This window comes from Crocodylus porosus, unplaced genomic scaffold, assembly GCF_001723895.1.
Source record: "Crocodylus porosus isolate Cpor-Errol unplaced genomic scaffold, CroPor_comp1, whole genome shotgun sequence".
In the NCBI taxonomy this organism is placed as follows: domain Eukaryota; kingdom Metazoa; phylum Chordata; order Crocodylia; family Crocodylidae; genus Crocodylus; species Crocodylus porosus.
In genome coordinates this window covers 190,236,167-190,260,395 of record NW_017728886.1, presented here as the reverse complement: position 1 = coordinate 190,260,395, position 24,229 = coordinate 190,236,167, and the positions used below count along the sequence as shown (strand labels likewise).

Sequence of the window (24,229 nt, the reverse complement as noted above, 5' to 3'; positions counted from 1 at the left end):
AGGGGGAGGATCACCTCTTTGGACCTGCTCGAGATGCATCTGTGGATGCATGACAAGGTGCGGTTGGCCTTCCTAACTTCCTCCCCACACTGCCGGCCCATGTTCACCTTGGAGTCAGTGTTATAATGTTCTTGGGAATAGGGACCAGAACCCACGACTTTCCCCCTCTGATAGCAAGCTCCTCATCACTGGCCTAGTGAATCAGACACCATCTTGATTACTCTTGTTCTGGATTTTTGTGGCCCAACTTCTATAGAAGGGTGAAGACTAGGACTGGTAGCTAGAACATAGTCCTGAGAGATAAGAAAGATGAGTCTGAATACTCATTGGCTGAAACAGATCTACAACCCAGGTCTACCACTTCCTGGGCAAATGCTCTAAACACTCAGCTACAATGTGAAAGTCAGGTAGGCATACATCATCACCACTGATAGATATGCTTCAAAGATAGCAAGCCAGTCATGTCTACATGAAAGGATGATTTAGGTTCATACGCCTATGTGGCAGTTTGTGGTATGAATTTGTTTCATATAGACCCTAGCCTGAGTCCAAGAGACAAAAGAATTTCAAACTTCAGCATTTCCTGTTGGGTGGCTTAGTGTGCTACAGATCAAAACATTTTTACAAACCTTGTGGTTTGGAATGTGTTGTGCATGACATCTTCAAAAGGGAGTCATATGTTCACTCAGTATCCTGCTACAAAGCCTCTCTTATGCAGAGAATTGTGTTTTGTCTACCTGCAATGCCCAAGAAACTATTTTCTAAATGTATATTGACTGGGGAAAAGTAATTAACTAATAAAATGGCAGATTTCTTTTTTGAAGCTCAGTCTTTTGTATGACTAAGTCCTACAGCTAGAGAATATAGAGGTGCAAATATTATAAAATGTATAAAAAAGTATTATTTAGAGTAAAAAAAATCAGCATGGCTACTTATCCATTATTGAACATGGATTTAGGGGAGAGGTTGGGATTCTTCCAATATAAACTAATAACATGAAGAGAGAGGTATAAGAGTTTTCATAAGACAGGAAAACCAGTATGAATAATAATAGTATGAACAGTATGAAACTTGTTGACCAGTAAGAATAGGAATAAAGGAGGTCACCTTTCTGTGCCTAGAGGAAAAACAGGACTAGAGGATGAAAAAGTATTTGTTTTGAACTTCTATTTATATGATTTCTTTTGGTTTTTTATCATCTGGTTCCCTTTCCATATAAAATTAGAATTTTCTTAACTTCAGCCAAAAGGATTCAGAAGTTAGGGCAACCATCTATGTTGCTAGTATAAATAAACTTCAGTATTCAGAATTTCCTGCTGGATTAGTTGTCAATTTTAAAAAGCCAAAATTATTCAATCAATTTTTAAAAAGAGACTTGCATCATTACCATATATTATCAAGAAACCATGCAAATCAAATAGTACCAAAGTGCAGGGAATTAATTCTTTAAAATCCCATAGGAATAAAGCAGGAGCCAAGGATGGCTGTTGCCATCCATGGATTCCAGGATATTTCAAAGGCTAGAGAAAAACATCGTAGAGATTAGCAGGGATGTTCCACAGTTTATTTTGGGGGATACTCTGTCCTGTCATGACAGAATACTGGAGAAACTTTGTGGAAAATTTCGCAAAGATTCTCTCTCTGGACACAAGTAAATCTGTAGTGATTTCAAAGGGAACATTTCAAAAGGGCAGCAGCTGTTCTAATTGTTATGTGTGGGCAAGCAAGGACCAATACAAATTTAGCAAGAGACTGAATGAAGTAGTCTCTTTATCTACACGCTGTGACTCTGACTGCAAGAGAGGAAGATGAGCTGCTCAGGCTGCAATGATGAATGCCATTTTGCAGAAGATATATTTAGTCAGTGGACAAGCCATCATTTATCTTAATCAGTCAAAATCCTTTGCTTGCATTGCCAAGATATGCCTCTAGATTTGCGTTTCTTCAAGGTACAGCAGAAATAACTGAAAGCTCCAATATTCCAAAGAAAGCTTGGCATTTGGGACTAAAGACTAAATTTTACATCTCAGTACCATTTTAGACAGCTCAAGTAATTATTTAAGTTTCTTTAGAAAAAGATTATGTATGCATGTATATCAAGAATTAAAAATGGAGTTGTTCACTGCAAACAAAATGAAACACAGCATAAGTCTTATTTTCAGTTTACGTTTTTGAGCCAGGAGTCTGTCTTTTCCATGAAAACAGCAGCTATGAAGAAGTCACGATATGTTTCTAGGAAGCATTACATTGTAAAAATGGTTCTCTATAACTGCACAATAATAAAAGTTACTTTTATTTTTCAACAATTAACTTAAAATAGTATTTTTCTCCCCCTAGCACGCGCACACACGCACATTTTTGCATGTTTCCTCAAAACTGTTTTTCCCATTGAAAATCCCCAACACAGTTTCTTATAGTATATTATAAATTAGCAGCAGCTACTATAGCTCACAGCACTATCAATCTACAGGGACACAACAGAAGTCACATAACATTTTACCACCAGATGTTAAGGGACACTTCATACATCAAGCAGAAATGCACAGGTGTCAACTAGAATAATTTTTGTCAGAAGTTATCTTTTTATTCCTATTAAATCAATAAATCATACCTGCAGTGGTTGATTTCTTCTGATTATGGCAAGTTCAATGTTTTTTCCACCAGACTGCACAACCTAGTGTACAATAAGAACATCAAAACAAGTATGTTTACAAAAGATTTTGTTTTCATAACATGAAGAAATACAAGCTTTTCTCTAAAGCTTTATTGTATACATTGAATTGGATCACTTACTTCTAGCAAAGCTCTTACTGCTAATTTGATAGTTTCCCTGTCAGTTGCTATAGCTTCTTCTTTGTAATTCTTTTCCAAAAATTCTCGCACAGCTTTAGCATTGCGACCAATTGCATTAGCCTGTTTAAGACAGACAAACAAGATTCATACTTCATGTACAGCTTTGATTTAGCAATCCCCCTACCATCACTATGCAACATGCAATTTGGGTTTTCGTATTTTCTGAAAAAAGACATTCTTTCACTATTTACATGTTGAACACCACATTTTCAACACCTTCCTCAGACCATTAAGTTTTTTACAGAAAAGAAGTAAAAACAATATAATAAAAGCTTGCTAATTTGAAACTATAAAAATATTGTGAGTAGTGCCAGGTATTGAGATAGCTGAGGATATGAATATATGAGAACAGTGGTTTGCTAAACTCTTCACATAAGAATCTCTTTTTCACACCATGCTGAGAGCTTCTCCTCCCTGAGGTCCTCTTCTCATTTAGCAATACTGAAGGGTCAAGATGATTAAGACCCCTTGATATCTGCTTGTGACCACCAGGCTGAGAATCTATGTCATATGCTATCCCTGAAAAAAAGCATTCTGAGAAAGCCAAGGCAAGTCAGAGACGTATTCTGCAAAGCAGGATCACATTTAGCAATTCAGTATTTTGCCATGTGGAAACCAAGACATTCAATTTCAAGAGAAACTTCTGATGTTCAGTTCACACTTATTTGCATCAAATAGAGAAAAATAATGCTTAGGGTGAATAAAATACAAAACATTTCAGTCCTCCTTACAACTTTGCTGCTGGTGAATTGGATGATGTACCTAAATAGTCTCATGTGCAAAAAGCTAGATACTTAGTGATAAAGTTGTTAGTTTTTCCTGTCACAGCTTCAGCACTATCAGTGTAAATATCTACAGATGGTATTCCCTCCCTGTGTAGTGGAAAATTAAAAAGACAGGCTTTGTATATGGAGCATTCCTGTTCAGAATGAACAAAGGTTAAAAGTTATGCAAGAGGTGGTACATTTGTAATGTCATCCCATTTACATTAAGTAGTGAATCTCTTGAACTCTTCTAAACATCTGCTTTTGAGCATCTGCACCCATGTCATGAATTTGTTATCTTACTATATCACTGGAAGTGTATGGGGCTTTAACTGGACTGCCAGCAATTGATCTCACTATAAAACTTTGATAACACAGGGCTCAATCAGCATTTTCCCAGTTATGAGGTTTGGCATCTTTCACTACTCACAATAAGAAAAGCATCTGCAGAAGGTTGCCATGTTTACAACACTGCCATTAATAAAACAGCCCGATTCTGTAAACCCACACGCTTTCACCAGAAGAATCCAAGTGGATCAGTGCTCAATCCATTTAAAATCCATATGTGTACCCTATACTCCTTTGCCAGCTATTGCAACAACTCCTTTGAAGTACTGTGTTATCTCATGAGCCTGCTGACGTGTGTTTTGGTCTGAGTTCACTAGAGAGGAAAGTCAGGATGCATGAAGCAGATTTACAGGACAGGGAAGAAACAGATGGTGTTTAGGACTGCCCTGCTTTCTGGCTCTAAAGAACAGAGCAGAGACCATGGACTGCAATCCAATTAACCTCCCTTGAGGCAAACGTTGGAGCATCACAAGCAGGTAACAGGCAGGTCCCAGCACAGCAGGAAGACTGAAAAAAAAATAGGATGGGCACCTAGCTGAAGAACAGCAGCAAATTCCAAAGCAAAAATGCTCCATTAGCAGCATCAAGTTACCTCATCAACCTACATTTAAAAAACAAAGAAGAAAAACTAAGAAATTAGAATAAATGGAGTGGTTGGGACTGCTGCTTAAATCCTATCTGCAAATTCCAAGGCTAAAAACCTCCATGTTAAAACAAAAGGAAAAAAAAGAAGAACCAAAATTATGGAAAAAGTAAGAATAGCTTTTACTTCACATATCTATTACCCTATGGATACAATTCACTGCTTAGGATTCCTGAATACAGATATCTCAAGCTGTTTACTTACGAGTGTGATCATATACCAGAACTAAGCCAAATGCTGTGGCAGCAGTGAGGCTTTAAGGCCATGATCTAAGATGTGTTGAAAATTAACAAAGAATTAAATTGGTAAAATCACCAGTTACACAGTGAACACAACAATGGAAAAGATTTGATCAATAAAAATATTCACCTGGAAGCAACATCATCTTGATCTGAAAATAATATCTGCTACTCAACTTTCTCTACCAAACTTTTATGTGTTTTTTTTTTAAATAATAGCCTCAAACAGAACAAAGATCTTGTAAACTGTGGGCTAGTATACCTCACAGTACTCTCATACCCTTTTCACACCTTCTCCTTTCCTCAAAGCAACTGTGCCTTCAATCTTGGATTAAAACAGAACCAGAAAGAAAGCATAAACAAATTCAATTCCACACTGAGGATTTACAAGAAAAACTGATTAAATTCTGATCTACAAATAAGCAAAAAACACAAACTACAGGAATACATTAAATGAGGGCCTTTACACTGAGTTTGGAAAAGAATACATTTTTGTTTTATAACTAAACAGATACTAAACTATAGCGGGGATTCTAGTAGAGATGTATCCCATGATCAGCACAGTTAGATCCAAAAGCAGTTAGATCTGACAATGTCTTCTGCCAGCTCAGTCCTTTAGTTCACTGTTCAAGGCTGTGTCCAGACAAGCGCGGATGTTTGGTTCCCTGGGGACAAGTAGCAGTGGTGTACCTTGCGCTGCAGCTACTTGTCCCCAGGGAATGCCCATGCCACACACACTTTGGCATGTGGCAAGTTACCCCAAGGGTGGCAGGGGAGGCTGACTGTGCAGTATATGATGCTGTAGACATGTTTGCGGCACCACCTATTGCCAATTGCGCTCATCTGGACATACCCCAAGAGTTCCATCTCTGATCTGCCTATCTCTTAACTGGCAACTCCTTTTCAATCCATGCTCCCTTCCATTCCAGAGCCATCCACTCCACATTCCTGATACCGAAAGATGTTTTGACTGAATCAGATAAAGTGAGCAAACCAAATATAATTCTTTTGCCTCTTTCCTCTCTCTTTTTGCTTTCTGCTTAATACAACTCAAGACCAGACAAATACATTCTTGCAACACCTTCAGTCTGAGGGGCTACCAGAGTTCTGATTAGGTTAGTAGCAACAGCAGAATATTACAGGTAAAGAATTTGTAGAAAAGGTTGAAGTACCGGCTTCTGTCTTGCTCCCCATTTCTTGCACTTGAAGTCAAGGGTTAGAATTCCTAGCGACATCAGCTGTAAGTAATACTAACCCAAATTTATGCTTAATTGCAACCTTTATCTGCTTTCAAACAGAGTCAGCATGTAAGTGGTCAAGATTAAACTACATAGAATCTATATCTTTGGAAGTTTTCAGGAGTGGGTTAGATGGACACATGGCTGGAATGGTTTAGCTGGGGATGATCCTGTCTTGAGCAGGGGCTGGACTAGATGACCGTGTGAAGTCCTTTCCAGCCTTACTTTCCTACGATCCTATAGAAATCTTAGAAGGGTGAAAAACATTAAACAAAAATTCTAATTTCAAATCATGACAGTCTTAAATGACCTATAACAGAAAGTTTGACTCACTGCCTACAAAAATACATTCTGTTGTTTTTAGAATAAATATGGTAATTTTCAAGCCATTCCTCATTTTTATGTTAAAATTTGAGAAAAGGGAAATAGAGATTTACAATGAAATCTGTTTTCAACATTTGTTATGCAGAGATTGCCTCTTCATAAAATCAGTGACGTTATACAGCCACTCAACATATTATACAACTAATATGATTACTGCTCTTAAGAAATTTTAGTCTGTTTTCTTATATTTTGCTTTAAGGTCATTACTGCTTTACTTCTTAGGCTAAGTAAGCTTCAGTGGCCAAAACAACTTTAACCTGCTTGCTGATTCCAAAGGTCTGTGGATCCATGATATAAAAAGTAGCACCAGAATCACTGAAATACACAATGCAAAGATTTCCACTAAGTTTTATAACAGTATAATTTATTAACTGAGCTACAGCTTACCTTCCAAGAATGATATGTGCCAGATGGATCTGTTTGGTACAGTCTGGGACTACCATCATCATCAAAGCCCACAATCAAGGCAGAAATACCAAAGGGTCTACGTCCATTGCTCTGTGTGTAACGCTAAGAACAAATTGCACAATTTTAACATTCTAGATACTGAAAATATTATCTGTGTGATTCATGTGAAACCAAATGTTGAAAAGGTTCTGAACAACAACAATTAAATCTATGTTTAATTTACAACTAGATAATAGGACAATACTAGACAATAGGAATTAAAAACTAATCAGCTTACTTTTTAATATTTTTACTTAAAGCCACTACAGACATGGAGTGGGTACAACCCAACAGATTTGATTGATTAGATAGCTCAAAGCTGTTCCATTAAGCTTTAAAAGGGTATTCTGAAATTGAGGCTCTATGTTTATAAATTTCACCCTCAGTTCAGCCTTTCACACTACTGATTTTAAAAATGTTATTAAAAAGGAGCTTTTAACTTAATTTTCTTTATATAATAATGCTGTTCTCTGTCTTTGTTTTAGGAATGATCATAGAGTCCTGGTCCTTCACACCCACTAGAAAACACCTAGAGGGCAATACTAAGTGGACAATAATAAAAATCCTACAGCACCAGCGTGAGGCCAGATTACAAGCTACAGATGGATACACATCTCTCTCTCCCCATCACACTACACTTGTCCATTATTATTTCTAAACAAAGCAGGAAAGCTATTGTCTATTCCCTTAACACGTGAAAGTAGGAAGGGAAAGACATCTGCAGATACTCCCCAGAAGAGCTAAACATTACTATCATTGTTTCTTACAAATATTATTTATTCTTTAGAAGTCCTGTGCTAGAAAAATTGGCCTATTTTCCTTCTTTACTGGTAATGTGACACATTTCCTACTTCTGCTCTTGTGTAATAGATTTCTGGATGCAGCTTCTTTGCTTTTTAAAAGTGTTACCTGAAGTGTTACCTAAATGTCTTAATAGATAACATAACTCCAAGGTGCTCACCTGCTTTAGAGTTGCTATATAACGTGTTATATACTCTACTGTGACTGGATCCTCAACAGTAAGCTTATGGCTTTGACACTCCACACGGGCTCTATTAATTACTATTCTGGCATCAGCAGTCAGACCTGAATAATTATAATTATGAAACATGTCATAAAAGGTGTTTTCGTTATCAAACAAAGACTTTGTTATTCAATAAGCAACATACTGTTATGAAAAAGAGAGCATTTTGTTTTATGAGAAACAATTTGCTCAGAAATGGAGCATAGATAAAAAGCATCTACTCTAAACTGAATATAGAAGTAACACAAATGAGTTCACCTCAGAAAACAGTATTTAAAGTAAAACTTCAGGATATGCAAACTTTTAATGCAAGAAATATGGATTTAATGGACACTTGGCATTAATTGTGAAAAGAAACTAAGGAACTTCAAAGGAGGCTCTTGGCAACTTGAAATTTCATTTTAAAAAGTGTTGAAAATCAGTTTCTAAGTCTCCTGCCAATTTTTACTATCCTGTTACCTTTTCCTTGTATTTTTTTCCTCCCCTCTTACTTTGTGACTTACACAAAATAAAAATTATTTTACAAGAAAAATTAAAAATGACCATACACTAAGTGTGGCCAAAGTCAGAGTAAACAAATAGGGAAGAGGAGAAAAAACAGAAAAATATTTTTCACAAATTTGTGAAAAACACCCTCTTCAGTGTTTTCTTTAGAGTTCTGAAAATAGCTTGCATATTACTGCTGATTTAAATTAACTGTATATCTTTAATTCAGCATCGGATGAAGTTGGATGTAGCCTAATTTGTTCATGACCCTCTGAACAAATTAGACTATAAGGTGCTACCCTGCTCTGCCTTCCACCTAACTTCAGTTTAACTTGGCTACCTGACTCTCTCTAATTATCAAAGGTGGAATGACAACCAAAGTTTATTATACCTTCTTCCAAAGTAAGATATACTCTTCAAAATCTTTCCATTTTCACAGTCGATACTGTAATTCAGATGCTTAAAACACATAAGAGTGTGTAGGTTGAGAACTTAATATTGCACTTAATTTTATGAAAGGGATGGCATGATACGAAAGGGAGTTCTTGGTTCAACAAAAAAATGCTTGTGGTATGTAGAATCAATAATATGTAATCCCCAGATTGGTTTAAACTCTCTTTTAGCAAGGAAGGTGTCTGGTAATTCCATGGGCTTTTGTTGGTCACCTACAGTGGTCAGGAAGGAGTTTTTCCCCTATTCATGAATCCTACTGAAGGTTGCCTTCCCCTGAAGTACTGAGATGTTGATTAAAACTAAGACAGGATTTTTCACTGGAGTGTGCTAACATTTGTACCAGTACTTAGAACATTCATAGGGTCCCTGGCTCTTCTACTCAGGGTCAAATCAATTGCCAAATTTGAAGCGAGGACTGAATTTTTCCCCTACATCAGACTGGTAAAGAACTGTGGGTGCTTTCGCCTTCTTCTGCAGTAGGGGGCAGGATCTTCTCAGCGTATGCAAACCAACAAATTAATACTGGAAGTAGCCTCATTTCCCAGGCTTTTACCATGCTGATTGCCATGACAGCAGTTTATGGCACTTTCTTCCCCACTCCCAAAGCATAATTCCAGAGCTGGATCCAGTGAAGGAAAAGTTGTACATATGCACTTTTCTAGCCCTGTACTGTCTCTCCCATTCTCATACTGGTATTTCAAATACTATCCAAACTTCTTTTGAAGGGGGTGAGGGCATTATACATGGGACCACAGGAAAAGGTCAAGCAAGAGTCATTCAGAGTTTTTTGACTAAAATGTTTCCCATAATCCTCCAGTGATTTTTGGTTACGACATTCAAACCTGGCAGAAGAGAGGGCAGGTGGCCCTTTCAAGACTAACTGGTTCAGAGATGCATAAGCATTTGTAGGTTGCAAACTATTTCTTCAGAGGAAGTAGGCTGTCACCCATGAAAGTGTGCCCATCTGACTTTGTGGAGCCTCTCCCATGCAGCCCTGGAGCATGAGCTAGGAGTCTGCTGCGGAGACGACCCCTGCTGTCGTGACGCAGGGTCGCGTTCTCCCGAAGGATACCCCGATACTCGCCTGCCACGTTTTGAGTGTTACGTTCAGTAGTGGAGTTCTCTTCCATCATGGGGAACACACCAGGCATTGTCACTAGTGTGTGTTCCTAGGGCTCCACCTCTCCTACACCCCAGCCATGAGCCAGCCTATTGAGACTGCTGAATGATGGACAACTCGGCTCCACTTTGATGTGGTGTCCCACTCCCTCTCTGGTCACAACAACCTTTCTCCCTGCTGCCTGGATGTGGTTGGAGTGGTGAGATGGCCTCGATGATGGTTCAGCCTAGCCACGTTGGGATCTTCTGAGTGGCCCAGGCCCACTCAGCCATCGATGTCTGTCCTTTGGACTTTTCTCTGGCCCCGGGGCTTTAAGGTAAACTGAAATATAAATAAAGAACCAAAAGTCCAGGGAGGGTCCTCCGCCCCCTCCCCAATCATGCATCCTGCGTTTGCTGGCTTCGCCATACCTTGGCATCCTCCTTCGGACCAACTCCCTCGCCATCCAGGGTGGTGTGGCCCTTTAAATCAGGCCCTGGACCCTCCTGCTTCATCTCTCTCTGGCTCCTCCTTGCTGGCATCAGGAGGCCTCCATCTGGCCCAGGGGATGGTCCCGCATCTACCTCTCTGCTGCGTACCCCCTGCTGATTTCTCACCGCCAGCTTTTATCCCTGTAGTGTTCTTTGATGGTGTCATCAGGCTGCGCCAGCCCAGCCACAGAGAAAAGCAGCTGACAAACCGCATGGGCACTCTGCCCCTCTGTGGCTTGCCTGGCCCAGCTGTGCCTGAGGGAGGTAAATTCGCCCTGTTCTCGGGGCTTTTCTTCACGTTGTGGTGGGCTGTCCCTGGCGTGTGTCATGCCGTGGGAGGGGTCTCCTGCCCCTTTCTTATCATCCCCCGGGACAGAAAGCATATACTTCTCTGAGCCAGTTAGTCTCTAAGGTGTCAATCTGTCCTGCCTTCTGCCTATCTTCAGGCTAATGTGATTAACTACCTCTTTCTACATTCAAACCTGTGATGAAGAACTGAAGGTCTCTGTATGCTTTTACCAATCTCCTGAACCATCCTGCCCATGTACACACAAGTCTTTAAAGGCATTTACACAGCCTACATCTGCAATAAGATGTTCCACAGAACAAAATTACTTCCAAGTGATACCTGCAAAAGCCATGCAGACATGATCATCAAGTGCACATATCTTTCTTACAGTTCTTTCTTCCTGAAGCTTGGCAACAGACTTTTTCTCTACCCCCAAGACAACTATGTCCAGCCCTCGAATCCCAACCTGTTAAACCACAAAAAAAAATTGTTAAATAGAACATAGAAAATTGAGTCATCATTCATAACATAATAAGATATCATGGTACTTGCTTTTTTTACATTTAGGCTCCAAGCTGTAAGAATAAAGTTACCTATGTGCCTAAATCTGCAACTCTGAGAAGGTCAAAGACTGTCATATAGACTGGGACAGCTCCCAACTAGTAGGCATCTAAGAAGAGAAGATAGTATGATGAGGCTAATGTCACAGTGAGAAGCTATGGAGGTCACATTATGATGTTAGTATTGCAATAGTGCTAGCACTACTCACTCATTGACCATGGTCCCATGGTCCCCCCGCAAAAGCTTGCAAGTACATATGGTGGATAAGTGGTTGTTTCCAAGCAGAAATACTGGTCAATGTCATAGGGAGTGGTTTCAGCACACCAGCTGCCCAACTGTTGCCATCCTTGTTGAAGGAAGACAATGGCATACTTTGGGATGCTTATGAGAAACTCCTCCTATGTGTTAAAGGCAGATGAGGAGAAACTGCTATTATGTTTGCTTAAAAGGTCACTGATAGGAGAAAAGGCTGGCTCTGGTGCAGAGGAGAGAGGGTCTCTAATAGAAGATAAAAGTTTTGTTGCCATCTTCATGTTATTGTTCTTTCTGACTTGGTATTTTCTCCCCACTCTTAGTAGGACCTTTTTCCTGGATGACAGAAATTAATGAAGGCTAAAAAGAAGAGGAAGCTTCTGCTAAGCACTTTGGCAGGCTCCAAACCATGATGAAGGGGAGAACAAATTGAAGAGAAAGAAGAGAGCACTGAGCAAACAACACAAGGAGGCTGGGGATTCCAGGAGATTTAGAGAATACATGGACAGCTTCTCTCCTCTCCTCCAAGACAGAGTTGCAAAGCAAAAATCTATCATACCCATGAGCAGAAAATGGAAACAGAAAAGAAATAAAGCTTTCTTTCACTGTTGAGAAGGTAGGGAGAGAGCAGAAAGACAGCTGAACTGAGTTGCCTTTTTCCTAGATGGAAGTGTGCTCTCCTAGTGTCCAGGAAAGCAGGGAACCTTGCAGTGAAAAGTGATCCCAACTTCTTGTCCCTTACATTCACTATTTAGCGACAAGCCTTCTACCATCATCCCTACCACTATGACACACCTAAAGTTATGACTGTAATGTGTGTAGCCAGTGACACGTTTTTCCCAATATTTTCTATGACATTTTGGTATAAATGCATTTCAGATACAGGAAGAGTCAAAGGTTACGGTATAAAATGAAATTTTGGAATGTTTAAGAAAGATATACACTCAGGATATTACCTCTCCACTGTATATCCAAACAGTACAATTATCTTACCTTCTAAAAATCCTGAAAACATATTTAGCAACCAATTTGGAACCAAGAAAGCTTTCCAAGCCATTTTAATGAGGTCAGAAAGGTTTTCTGTAGGTAGTTTATCATGCTAGTTACTTCATTTCCCATTTGCATTTTGTATTCTGCCTAGGGCCCTGTCCTGCAAAGTGCTCCACAGACAGACCCCTGCAACCACGTCAGTGAAATCAGGGGGACTTACTTGGGTATAAACATTTGCAGCATCAAATCCTTATTTTTCCCCGATTTTCTAAAGATTGGGAGAGCATACCATCTATTTCAAAACAGGATTTTTTTTCTTGCTCGAGTCACAGGAAGGTATTCTCCTACAAATTTATGCTAATAAAGTAACTATAATAAATCTGTTAACATGTACCACTGACATTGTCTGTGTACCAATGGTGGTACACATGCCAGGTCAGGAGCCACTTCTATAGATAACTGAATGCTCCTTTACTTAATTCTCCAAGTGAAAACAGAGGCAGTACAGGTGCAAGAGTGACCTGAAGATTAGTCTGACTCACCATCCACATCAACAAATACACTGATCAAGCTAAATTTTCATTACTGGGGATGACACGATACCCAAAAGGACCCACTTTGACTTGTAGGCTGAATTTGAAGAGCTAACATGGTTTTACACAGAAGTCCAAGACAGACTGACAGCAACAAAACACCACAACCAGAACTGCCAAACATTAACATTTCATGCAAGAAGCACCTAAATAGGGACTCCCGTTGGCAGAGAATATTGCAGTTGGTTTACAACAAAGTGAATGCTAAATATTAGCTCAAGTTTCTTCTCACAGCTGTTCATTTTGTCAGTAAATTGTCATTAATCCTTTTTGCCTAGTGCCTCCACTGTGGCTCATATGGTCCTACATGTCCCACAGTTGTCCTTTCAATACACGGGGAGTGTCTGAGAAACACAGGGTCTAGCATGAAATTTTCCACCCCAATACCAGCGACAATGTTCAGACTGTAACTCAAGTCAATTTGTCTATCCAGCGTGTTTCTTTTAATGCCAGATCTCTCTGCGCCCTTTCTGGGTGACTACATTTAGCCCTGAAAGCATACAGCACTTCCCGCTGGGCCACCACGAAGTAGGCAGAGAGGCTCTCCTCCCAACGCTGTCATTAGCCAAGCCCGGATTTGGGTGCCACAAATCAAGAGGGAGGTCAGTGTCTCTCTACAGGCCACGTTTGCCCATTTCACAGCTGAGGTGCCTCACCTGAGGTCTGCCACCTCAGACTTATGGGGGGGAGGGGCTTGGGCTCCTGGCAAATGACTTCCTTGGCCTTATCTACAGGTCCCCATCTCCGCCGCCTCACCAGAGCGGCCATATGGCAACCTCCTGAAGGAAGGCCCTTGCATGACGCACCTCCCTTCCCCTGGGTCCTTGTGTGAGGCACTTCCCCTTCTCTTTTCAGCAGATGGGACAAGGCGCAAAGTCAGCTCTGCTGAAGCCTGTGCCTCAGTGGGGCATCCCAGGCTGGTGCCGTCAACACGAGGTGGAGGAGCAGTGAGGAGCAGTGGCTGCCACCGCCAGGAGGGGAGCCAGGCTGGCCTGAGGGGGCAAGTGGTCACCCAGCCCGGGTGCGGGCACACGCAGGGCCAGCTCCCTTTCAGCCCCAGGGCAGGAGCTGGGTCTCGCAGAGCATAGCCGGGCGCTGGGGCAGGCAGGGGGCTCCGCCTGGGGGACACTCACGGCGGTGGAGCCCTTCTTCACCGCCTCCTGGGCGTACTCCACTTGGAAGAGGTGCCCGTCCGGGGAGAACACGGTGATGGCGCGGTCGTAGCGGGTCGCCATGCTCCTCCCGCTCCTGCCCCGCCGAGCCGGCACGTGGTGCGGCAGGGGCGGGGCCGGGCGGGGGCCGCATCGGCCCCTCCCCGTGTCCCGGGGTCCGGATCACACACCTGGGCGTGCGGCGGGCGTGGGGAGCGGGCCGCAGCCTCACGCGTCATCGCTGATCTGAGAGTGCGTGTCCGTGTGTGTGTACAGGTCTGCGTGTATACAGAATGCAATCAGATTGTGGCCGTATCGGGCTAAAGGAAAAGGCAGTCAGGACTCGTACTAGAGATGATATCTTTTTTTTAAATGAAATTAAAAAAATAATATTTTTTTTGCAAAAAGCTTGAAGGGCTAATACAAGATATCATCCCTACTACAAGTCCTGATTGCCTTTATAGAATGCCATGTCATCTGTTGATACATGTGTCGGACATCTATACGGCATTGCGTTATGATGTGATAAATACACGAGTGTATTTAGGTATTGCTGTGTATAGATGCCTTTAGGTAGAGATGCTCAGAGATGCGTCTAAGTATGTTACAGGGGTGTTGGCTGCAGCTATGTTGGTCTCAGGACACAGCCAGACAAGGTTCTTTGGATCAGTTTGATCTCTTTTATTAGACCAACTCAAATTTGGTCCTACAGATTTGAGCTGGTCTAATAAAAGAGATCAGTTTGACCCAAAGACCCTTGTCTGTAAGTATGTTAGAGATTTTAGATGCAGGGCAGGTTTTCCCAAACTCTTTTCAAGTATAGTAATACTAATAATGTGTTGGTATAATAAATCATATATTATCGTGTGTATATGTATGTATACATACATACACACACATATGTATAGATGTGTGTGTGTGTGTGTTTATACATACCTAAAGTAGTGTAAGAGTGATGTATCTGAAATGGTCCAGAAATCATGCAAGGCAAGGATTTCTTAGGGTGGTATCTTTTATTGGATCAGTGACATATGATAAATACATATGTGTATCTATCATATATGTATCGTGTGTATGTATACACACACATCTATACATATGTATAATTATATATTTATCATATATCACACGTATTATAGGATTAATTTGTGTGTGTGTGTGTATACACACACACTATGGTATGTGTGACACACACAGAGTAATTTATTATTTATTTATATATACATGTATGTATCTGGTGAATCCAAATGCTTCCAATTCCAAGATTATCTGAACATTTTAAATATATAAATCACATGGGACATAAAGGATCTTAATGAGTGGAAAATAATAAATAAATGCTCCTGATAAAGACTGCTTCACCTTTGAAAGCTTAAGTCTATCTCAGCCATGTGGCTGGTCCAATAAAAGCTTATCACCCACAGAAATCCTGGCTTCTCACATAATTCCTGGACCTTCACAGCTACCATATCACTTCACTACTACTAAATACACATTGGAGGTTTTAGTTACAGAGCAGATTTTCTCAAACTCTTTTCAAGTATAGTAATACTCATAAAGCATATTTGCAGGAGTTCAGTGCATTGTTGCTTTCCTTGCCACTCAGGTCCCATAGAAAAAAAACTGCACCACTGATGGTAACACTGACAAAAACACTGAGGCGATTTATTTTTGTATTTCTTGCTCCTGTGTTTCATTGCATGTTTTCATTTAACAGCAAAAGAAATAATCTTGAAGATCTGCTAATGAAATACACAGTGACTCTGAGTTGGTACTATATATAGAAATTAAGTTTTATCACAAAAGATCACATGGTAAAAATGTCCATGATATTGCACTTCCGAGATTAGAAAAAGCAATATAAAGGTAATATGAACAAAGGAAGTGAACTAAAAAGTAGAAAGCCAAAAGGATGCACATGTTAGAGTTAAACTGGGAAATTAAATCAGACTGAGAATGGGAAAAGGAAGAATCTGCAAAGCCGGTGTGGACTTCTGTGGCTGATGCTGTGTCTAGTACCATTACTATCTATCTGTAGGGATTGCTGAAGGTCCTTTTTGCCTCTCAGGTAAGGACTAGAATTACCAGATTGCCTGATTTCTATTTTGATTCTTGCGGGGGCTCTGCCGCTTCAGGGCTATGCTTCCTATGCTGCCCTCCAGCCAAACTTCTGGGGTTTCAGTCTGCAGTGAATGCTTTATGGGATCTCTCTCACATCTTGCCTTATAATACATAACACCATTCGTATGCTAAACTGAAATACAAGGAACAATAGCGTGCTTGTTCCACTCATCCCATGATTATGTTCATCCCCTATTTTCAGCTATAGGTCTAAGTTATGTTGGGCCACAAACCCCTGCAGGGAAGTCTCTTCACCACAATCCTATTGCCTTTCAGAGGAGCAGGCAAGTCACCAACATCTTTGCTATTTTTGCTACAGGAATACTTGGTAGTAGATGGCATCCCTAATGTGTCTTTTCTGATTTGTTACTGACGCTCACAAGTGAAGTCACTGCACTGTAGTACTTTCCCTGTGTGTTATGAAATAAAATGTTAATCTCTAGGAATTCTTATATAATGTTCAGCTCTAAGGAGAATTACATCAGATGTTCTTATGTTATTCTTTATTTATAGCATATATTCCTACTAGTAGGAGATTCCCTTTTGAAGAATAAAATCAGGACTCTGAAAGATTTTCTCCCTGCAATGGTGCTGTTTGCTCCCATTAATGCTGACTGTTCAACATGGCATGCATTTTTTATTCTAAATATTAATACTTGCAACTAACATGACAGATACTAGAGTAAAAATTTAGCATCACAGGGATTTTTTTGGTTTTGTTATAGTCTCTCTGGAAGACGATAGAGCCACCAATGCCATTGTAATGTGCAATAGTGTTTGGCTTGTTCATTTTATATCGGAACACATAGGTTCATATTTCAAGCATTGCTCTTTATTAATATTCTACACAAATGCCAAAGCAAAACATAAATGTCAAAATGGAAAGAACTAGGCAAAAAGAAACTAGCCAATGAATACAATAAATTCAAGACAACTTTCTACTCCTGATATAATCCCTTGTACAGAGTAAAAAGCACCGAAAGAGTTGCACCAAATCACAATGAAAGGACATTTCCCCCAGTCAGGTTGTGTTTCTTTATTGCATGTATTGTTAACAAACAAATGTTTTGAAACACAATTTGGGCAGTGTTAAAAAACCCACCCCTTCAAATAGGCAGAACTCAAGGTGCTGGCCCAGCATTGCAACTGAATTCACTGACACAGCTAACACAGTTCCAGGATCAGGCTTACAGCAGTCTGTGAAAACTGGCTGCTGCTGTTTTGTGCTATTGCTGTTAATTTAAAATATTTTGTTTTCTTTTTTTCATGTCAAGATGCGAAAACAGTCTTACCTGGCAAGGGCTTCAAATACACTAACTTTGCTAAATTAGCCAGAGCTAATAAACCCAAAGTATCAAAACAAGCTCTAAAGATGCTCCGCTTGCTTCTCACCTGTCCAAGGTAAATGTACAATAAGCACTGCACATTGTCAACAGTATATCCAGGCTTTTACTGGGGAGTCATGATAACACCCAGTTTGTTAGAGTCCTTCTAAAGCTTATAACAGATATTGGAACTTTCTATCAAGCAGGTGAAGGCACCCTGAAACTTTCCCATTTTTTATTTTTCTTGCCTGGCATTTTTGAAAACAATAGTGTTACAACGTCTAGCTGGCAACTCTATGCCTATTTGCTCATGAAACAGATTTTTTCTTTGTCCGTCTTCTTTCCTGGCTTTTCTAATTCAGGTAATATTGTTCAAATAAAGCTGACACAGAGACAGTGGACTTAGCCAAGAGCTGGGCAGCCGGATACATTTTTCAGTACTGTTACAAGATCTCAGTAGGAAACAGTTCATAGGTTTCTACATACATAAAGTGAAGAAAGATTTCTTCAGAAGTAAAGTAGTCTCAATAAAATGAGGAGTTTTGGTCAAGTTCTGAGGGGGCTAAAATTCCTCATTTGCCATTAACTTAATCCCAATAGGCAGTTTTCTCAGGAGGTCATATGTACTATTTTGCTGAGGTTAGCTTCACAGACAACCTCTCCTCGCTATTTGTCATCTTGGAAACAGAGTAACGGACAGAAAAAAATATGTGAAACATCAAAATCCTTCATAACAATAAGGAGGCTATACTTTTGCAAATGGAGGTGAGCAGAGGTGGGAGAAACAACTGAATAAAATATACTCGCGTTTTAAACTCTTGGTGGTGATCTAGATTTACACATCCAAATTACAAGTAAATAATGCTAAGATAGAAACTAACTCACACTAGAAAAGAAATGTGCAATTAAGGAGAAAATATACCATATGTCCTTCAATATCTAGGCATATTGTAGTGCATTAAGACAGTCATAAAGAAGACACCCTGGTGTGGTTGTGTGTTCTGAGACATGTGGCACATTTTCATTGTAGCTATTTATTTTCTTGCTTGTGTGATCTTGTGCTTTTATTTAAATGTAGGCTTTGAGTGTGAATTTTCTTTTCTATGTTAAAACAGTCCTGCAGTATCTTGCCTATATTTTTATTGAGATTAGTCACTGTTAATGAATATAGAATCCTCACAATTTTACATTATAATGTGAAAACAAAAGATTCCTAAGGAAAAGATAATAATAATAGTATTGTAACTGTGTGAGGAAGGCAAAGGAGAGCAACTAAAGAGGTAACGTTAATGCAGATAACATGGTGATAAGTAAAATATTAAATACAGTAAGTGAAACATCCTAGGCAAATGTGTAGTGAATCTGCTTGTACTATTCTGCCTCCCTAGAATGACCTGGACTGAAAGGATTGGACCAAAGGCAATTTCTAGTACAGCCAGCCAGCCAGATAAGAGGTCAACTGAGGATACTAATTCAAAGGCCTGGCAGAAGTAATGCCATTCTGGGAGCAGAGAGAACCATAGCCAGCATGAAAGAAGTGAAAATATTGGGTGAGTACAGTAGTAACTTCCAGCAGCACAGAGACCCAGTAGCCATGCAGTTGTAGTGTGGCACTGAGCACGTGCCAGGGCTCATAGCCTGCTTGGGGTTTGGGAGGTAGTGGGTGGATCTAGGATTTTGAAAAGGGAGGTGTATCATCACATGTAACAACCCATATTTTTCTCCAGGTAAAAAGAACCTACAAGCTTTCACTAATATGCTAGGCACCAAGGGCTGTGATATTGTTTGGGGCTGATGTAAAAACAAGTATGGCTTCATTGGAATGAGTTAAAGAGTCTGCAGGGCTGTGCAATAGGAGCTACATTCCTAGGAGCAGCAAACAGACAGCAGAACAAAAGTGAGCTTCACTGGTAGATCAAGACAATTAAAAGGAGAGAGGGTAGTTTAGCACCTATAGGATGAAGAATTTGGAAGGAATCAGGTGGATATGAATGAGCAATTTAATCAATTGACACCCTTAGCACTGCCAGAGGAGAACGCTGCTGCTATTGCCAGCCTGTTGGTTTTAAACTTTGGGTGGAGCCAGGAATCAAAGTGGGGGCCAGGGGTGGTGTGTGCAGCAAATTGTTGCCAGGTGTATGATAATTATCGTATTTGTTTCAACCCCTGTATGATGTACAATCAGTAATAGTCAAAGTGTTCAACATGTATGATGGTAGACAAGGTTCTCTGAGTAAATCTGATACCTTTTATTAGACCAACTCAAATAGTTGGAAAAATTTTTATTAGCAAGCTTTCGGTCACACACACCCTTTGTCAGACTGAGGAAGCATCTTCAGATGGTCTGGGCTCTTCCTGGATGGAATGGTAAAGCAACAAGGAGGCCAGTATATATGCAAGAAAGCCGTTCAGTTTGTACCCAAAATCTTGCTAAGAATTTTTCCAACTATTTGAGTTGGTTTGGAAAAAGATACTGGATTTATCCAAAAAACTTTGTCTGTCTGTGTCCCTAGATCAACCCAGCAACAACCTACACCCCCAAAATGTATGCTAATTTTTGAGACAGCTTATTGCTGCAGCATATGCAAAACTCAAGTCGCTATCAGGGAGTCTTAAATGACTTATGGGTTGGTTTGTTTTTGTAATTATTTATATATTTAATATAAAGTTATATTTATAAATCCTCTATCAATGACTTCTGGGTTTACTTCTAGTACTTTTGTATTACTACTTGTCTCAAAATAAAGAAATGTTTCAACTGATGACCCAATTCTCACTCACTCACTGCAGATCTATAGTGAGCAATATAAAGCAAATAAGCAGACTTATTTGCATCTTTTTCAGTTTACCGCACTTTTCCAGCAAATAGAATAATTTTGAGCTTCCAATATGATAATTTCATATTGAAGACATTGCAACGCTCATGCAGCTACATCACCGCACCCGCCTGGATCTGACCCTGGGGGCAGCACAGGCTGAGCAATGCAAGGCTGTAGTGTCTCCACTAGTGCCTGAGGTCTCACACTGTCTCTAGCAAACAGGAGCTGACTTCAAAGAACGTGGCAGTTTGGCACGTTTCTCCTCTTTTTTGACACCAGCCTCCTGGACCCAGGGCAGCCAGCCTGGGGCATGGGCATCCCTGCCGCAGACTGGGGAGGGAGCTGGGAGAACAGCAGAGGATGGAGCAGCAGCGGGAGCCGGTGAAGGGCAGGCCTGTGGGGCAGATGCCTCCTGCCCTCCCCCGTGTGGCACAGAACCGAAGCCCGCGCACGTCACAGACGCATGAAGCTCAGGTTCGCTGGGAGCCCGGCGTGGGCTCTGCGCATGCGCGCTCGGGCTCTGAGTTGCCAAAGGAGCGGAGCCGCGAGCTGGACGGGCGCTAGCAGGCCCCGCCCCCGCGTCTTCCCTGCTGCTCGCTCCTAGCTTGGGTGCAACCAAGTCGGAAGGAGGGGGAGGCATCGCGCCTTCCCCTGTCACATGAGCATCCTGCCCCCTCCCGGACCGTACCACTTCCGCCTACTCTGAGCCGAACAAGCGTCTGGTAGGAATGTACCACGTCCCAAGAAGAAAAGGGGGACGGGGACAGGAAGTAGAGCCACCAAAATAACTCACTTAAAAGCCGGCCTTCCCTGCCTGCTTAGCCCCGCGCGCAGTGGAGGGCCCGCGGCTTCGGGGCCTCCTCATGGGCTACTTGCAGGGCGCGGAGGAGACGTGTTACACTGCCGGGGTGTGCACTCACCCCCCTCCTCCGGGATGCGAATGGTGCGGCCCGACAGCCCGCCCCTCCCCCCGCTCACCGTGGCTCCGAGCGCTCGGCCCGGAGCCGCCACCGTCCCCTCCCCCACCCCGCCCCCATCCGCTGGGCCTGGGGCCGCAGCCGCTCGCGGGGCCCGACATGTCGGTGGCGTTCGCGGCCCCGAGGCAGCGGGGGAAGGGCGAGATCACCCCGGCCGCCATCCAGAAGGTGAGGCGCGGCCGGGCGCTGTCCCCGGGGCCCCGCGGGCGGGGGGTGGGCATTGCCGGGGCCCGGTCTACGCCGTCCCGCGCTTTCCCGGGCTTTGTACCGAGGGAGCGGCTGTCGCGTCCGTCCGGCCCTGCCTCCGCTCCCCCCGGCGGGAAGGAGACAGCCGCACGGCTTCCCCGGCCCCCGGCGGGCAGCTCATAGGTACCGCGGCCCCTCTCCTCCGGGAACGTGTCCGCTCCTTTTGGGCATCTGGCTTCAAGCGTCGGCTTCCGCAATACGTGGGGCCAGCAAGTTCGGCCCTGCAAGGACAGGCTGTGTGGAAAAAAAAACTTTTTGGTGTTTGTTTTTTGAACGGAAAACCTGCTGCTTTTGTGTTGTGGTCCCACGTTCCTGCGTGAGTAGCTGTGTTTGCACGCCTGCTGCGCTAAGGTGGCATGCCCTGTGGCGATGCAGCATTCTGCTTGAGAGTCACGGGTGCAAAACTTCCAGTAGTAGCCAAGCACCTAGTGAGCTCTGTGGCATCGCCACCTCTTTTTGCCTTTCAGGGTAAATTTAAAGTTTGGTGGGAGGAGAAATTCTCTCCTGGAGATGTGTGTGGCTGGCCGGTATGGCTTTCGTTATTTTGGAGGGGTGCAGGTTGTAGCTGTATTGGTTTAAGGACATAGGCAGACAAGGTTCTGTGGGCAAATCTGGTATCTTTTATTAGACCAACTGAAATAGTTGAAAAAAATGTCTCTTAGTAAGCTTCCGGGTTTAAAAACCCGTTGTCAGGCTGAGGAAGCACCTGCAGTTGGTGTACGCACACTGAGAAACTTGTAAGAGTCCTTTTTGTGGACAGGTAGGAGCTGTGCTACTTCATGACAACAGCTTCTGACTAAAACAACTTGCAATCCCAAAGACATATACTGTCCGGTAGAAAAATCATACCAGTTCTGCCAAGCATTAATAAAATGCCTAATAATTTCTGATTTTGTTTTTCAAAAGCACTTCGTGTTGAGGGCAACTTGTAAGTAAGTTTTTTAACTTTTTTTTTTTTTTTTTTTTGCCTGTATGTGTTGGTCTTCTTAAATCACCATTGCTTTTTAGTAGGGAAGAGGACTTTTGGTTCTGAAACTATGAAAAAAAAAAAAATCTGAGCAAAGATCAAATATGAAGTCTTTTGAAATACTAAAATAAGAAAACAGTAGATGCTCAAACGGGAAATCTTTGGCAACTGTAACTAGTAGTGACTTGACCCACAGCCCTAAAAATGGAATGTGGGGGGGAAGAAGGATAAGAGGGGGGCGTTCTACAGGTGATGGCTCCAAATAAAGTAACAGACCCCTTTATAAAAGCACTTTTTGAGCAGTCATATTGGATAGGAAGTGGAAGTCGGTATCACTTTTTCAGTTCCTTTTCAAAGAGTGTTTAAAACTTATTCCATATTTCTGTTTTTGTTATTTCAGATGTTGGATGAAAATAACCATCTCATCCAGTGTATAATGGACTATCAGAATAAAGGGAAGACCTCGGAGTGCTCTCAGTAAGATGTTAATCTGACTGTATTTTTGTAATTAGTAAAATCAGCTCTGTAACTAAACTCCAGTGTGCTCAAATCTTCCCATGAGAGAATTGTGTCAACTAGTTTGTAAAACCATTCCTAATGATGCTGTGTTCTTGATTTATAAATTTAGCTTATTAATATTAATTTTTTGTTTTTCATAGCGGATGAAGTTTTATTTTAATTTGATTAGCATATGTTAGATGGAATAAAATGTGTAGAACCAAAAATATATAGATTTTTTCCATATGTTTCAGTGTCTTGATCATATCTTGAAGAGAAGGTTTAGATTACTTGAAAAAATTGGGAAGAAACAAGAGTATGGAAGAGGAAACTTGAAATGGATCCAAAACTTTTACACCCAACCAAATGTGACCTCTCCTTGCTGTAAATGAATCCATAGTGACAAGCCTGTTTTCAGCCAAGAAGAGTTGGTTATATTTCCATTTGGAATTAGTTAATTAATATTAAGAAAGTCCCAACGCAAGCCCTTTCATCTTAACTTTCTGCATTCACTTTGCGATGCTTTCAAATGCTGCTTGATTGGAGAGTGACAATCAAACGGCTCCTTCCTGCTGCTGTTGCTCATTCCTTGTGAACACTGCCCTACTAAAAGATCATGCTTGTATCTCTGTACATAAGGTTAAAAGTAGTATTAGCAGGAATGTGGTGCTTTTCATTTTTAGTGCTTTAGGTTGCTAGGGAAGCAGGATTCGTAGATTCAGAGGTTATAGAGTAGGAAGTGACCCAATGGATCATCGTGGGCGACCCCCTGCCCCTGGCAGGAAAGAGGACTGAGGTCAGATGACCCCAGCCAGGTGACTGTCAAGTCTTCTCTTGAAGAGCTCCAAGTCTCATAGATTTCATAGACATTTGGGCTGGAAGGGACCTCAGAAGGTCATTGAGTCCAGCCCCCCGCCCAAAGGGCAGGAAGTCAGCTGGGGTCATAGGATCCCAGCAAAATAAGCATCCAG

At 41.6% G+C, this 24,229-nt stretch overlaps 2 protein-coding genes across 7 annotated transcripts in view; one reads left to right on the top strand and one right to left on the bottom strand.

Annotated features, from left to right (window-relative positions):
* Window positions 1-14,420, bottom strand: part of PSMA8 (proteasome subunit alpha 8) — a 20,046-nt gene extending 5,626 nt beyond the window's left edge. The window contains exons 1-7 of one of the 2 annotated variants that reach the window (XR_002103198.1): window positions 14,288-14,420; window positions 11,098-11,224; window positions 7,878-8,002; window positions 6,857-6,979; window positions 2,794-2,913; window positions 2,612-2,674; window positions 630-737 (exon numbers count right to left, since the gene is read on the bottom strand). Coding sequence is in view for 1 of the 2 variants with exons in the window: in XM_019547234.1 (XP_019402779.1) it covers window positions 2,612-2,674; window positions 2,794-2,913; window positions 6,857-6,979; window positions 7,878-8,002; window positions 11,098-11,224; window positions 14,288-14,389 (660 nt within the window). In the remaining variant the exon portion in view is untranslated. The remainder of the gene's footprint in view (window positions 1-629; window positions 738-2,611; window positions 2,675-2,793; window positions 2,914-6,856; window positions 6,980-7,877; window positions 8,003-11,097; window positions 11,225-14,287) is intronic. The other variant, XM_019547234.1, reaches the window with a different exon arrangement.
* Window positions 14,421-21,570: 7,150 nt separating this feature from the next.
* SS18 (SS18, nBAF chromatin remodeling complex subunit) overlaps window positions 21,571-24,229 on the top strand; it is a 55,279-nt gene continuing 52,620 nt past the window's right edge. For 2 of the 5 annotated variants that reach the window (XM_019547205.1, XM_019547190.1), the window contains exons 1-2: window positions 21,571-21,715; window positions 23,161-23,237. In XM_019547205.1, the coding sequence (XP_019402750.1) occupies window positions 21,647-21,715; window positions 23,161-23,237 (146 nt within the window). In that variant the 5' untranslated portion in view covers window positions 21,571-21,646. Of the gene's footprint in view, window positions 21,716-22,208; window positions 22,234-23,160; window positions 23,238-24,229 lie in introns of those variants that run through there. The other 3 variants (XM_019547198.1, XM_019547214.1, XM_019547223.1) reach the window with 3 other exon arrangements.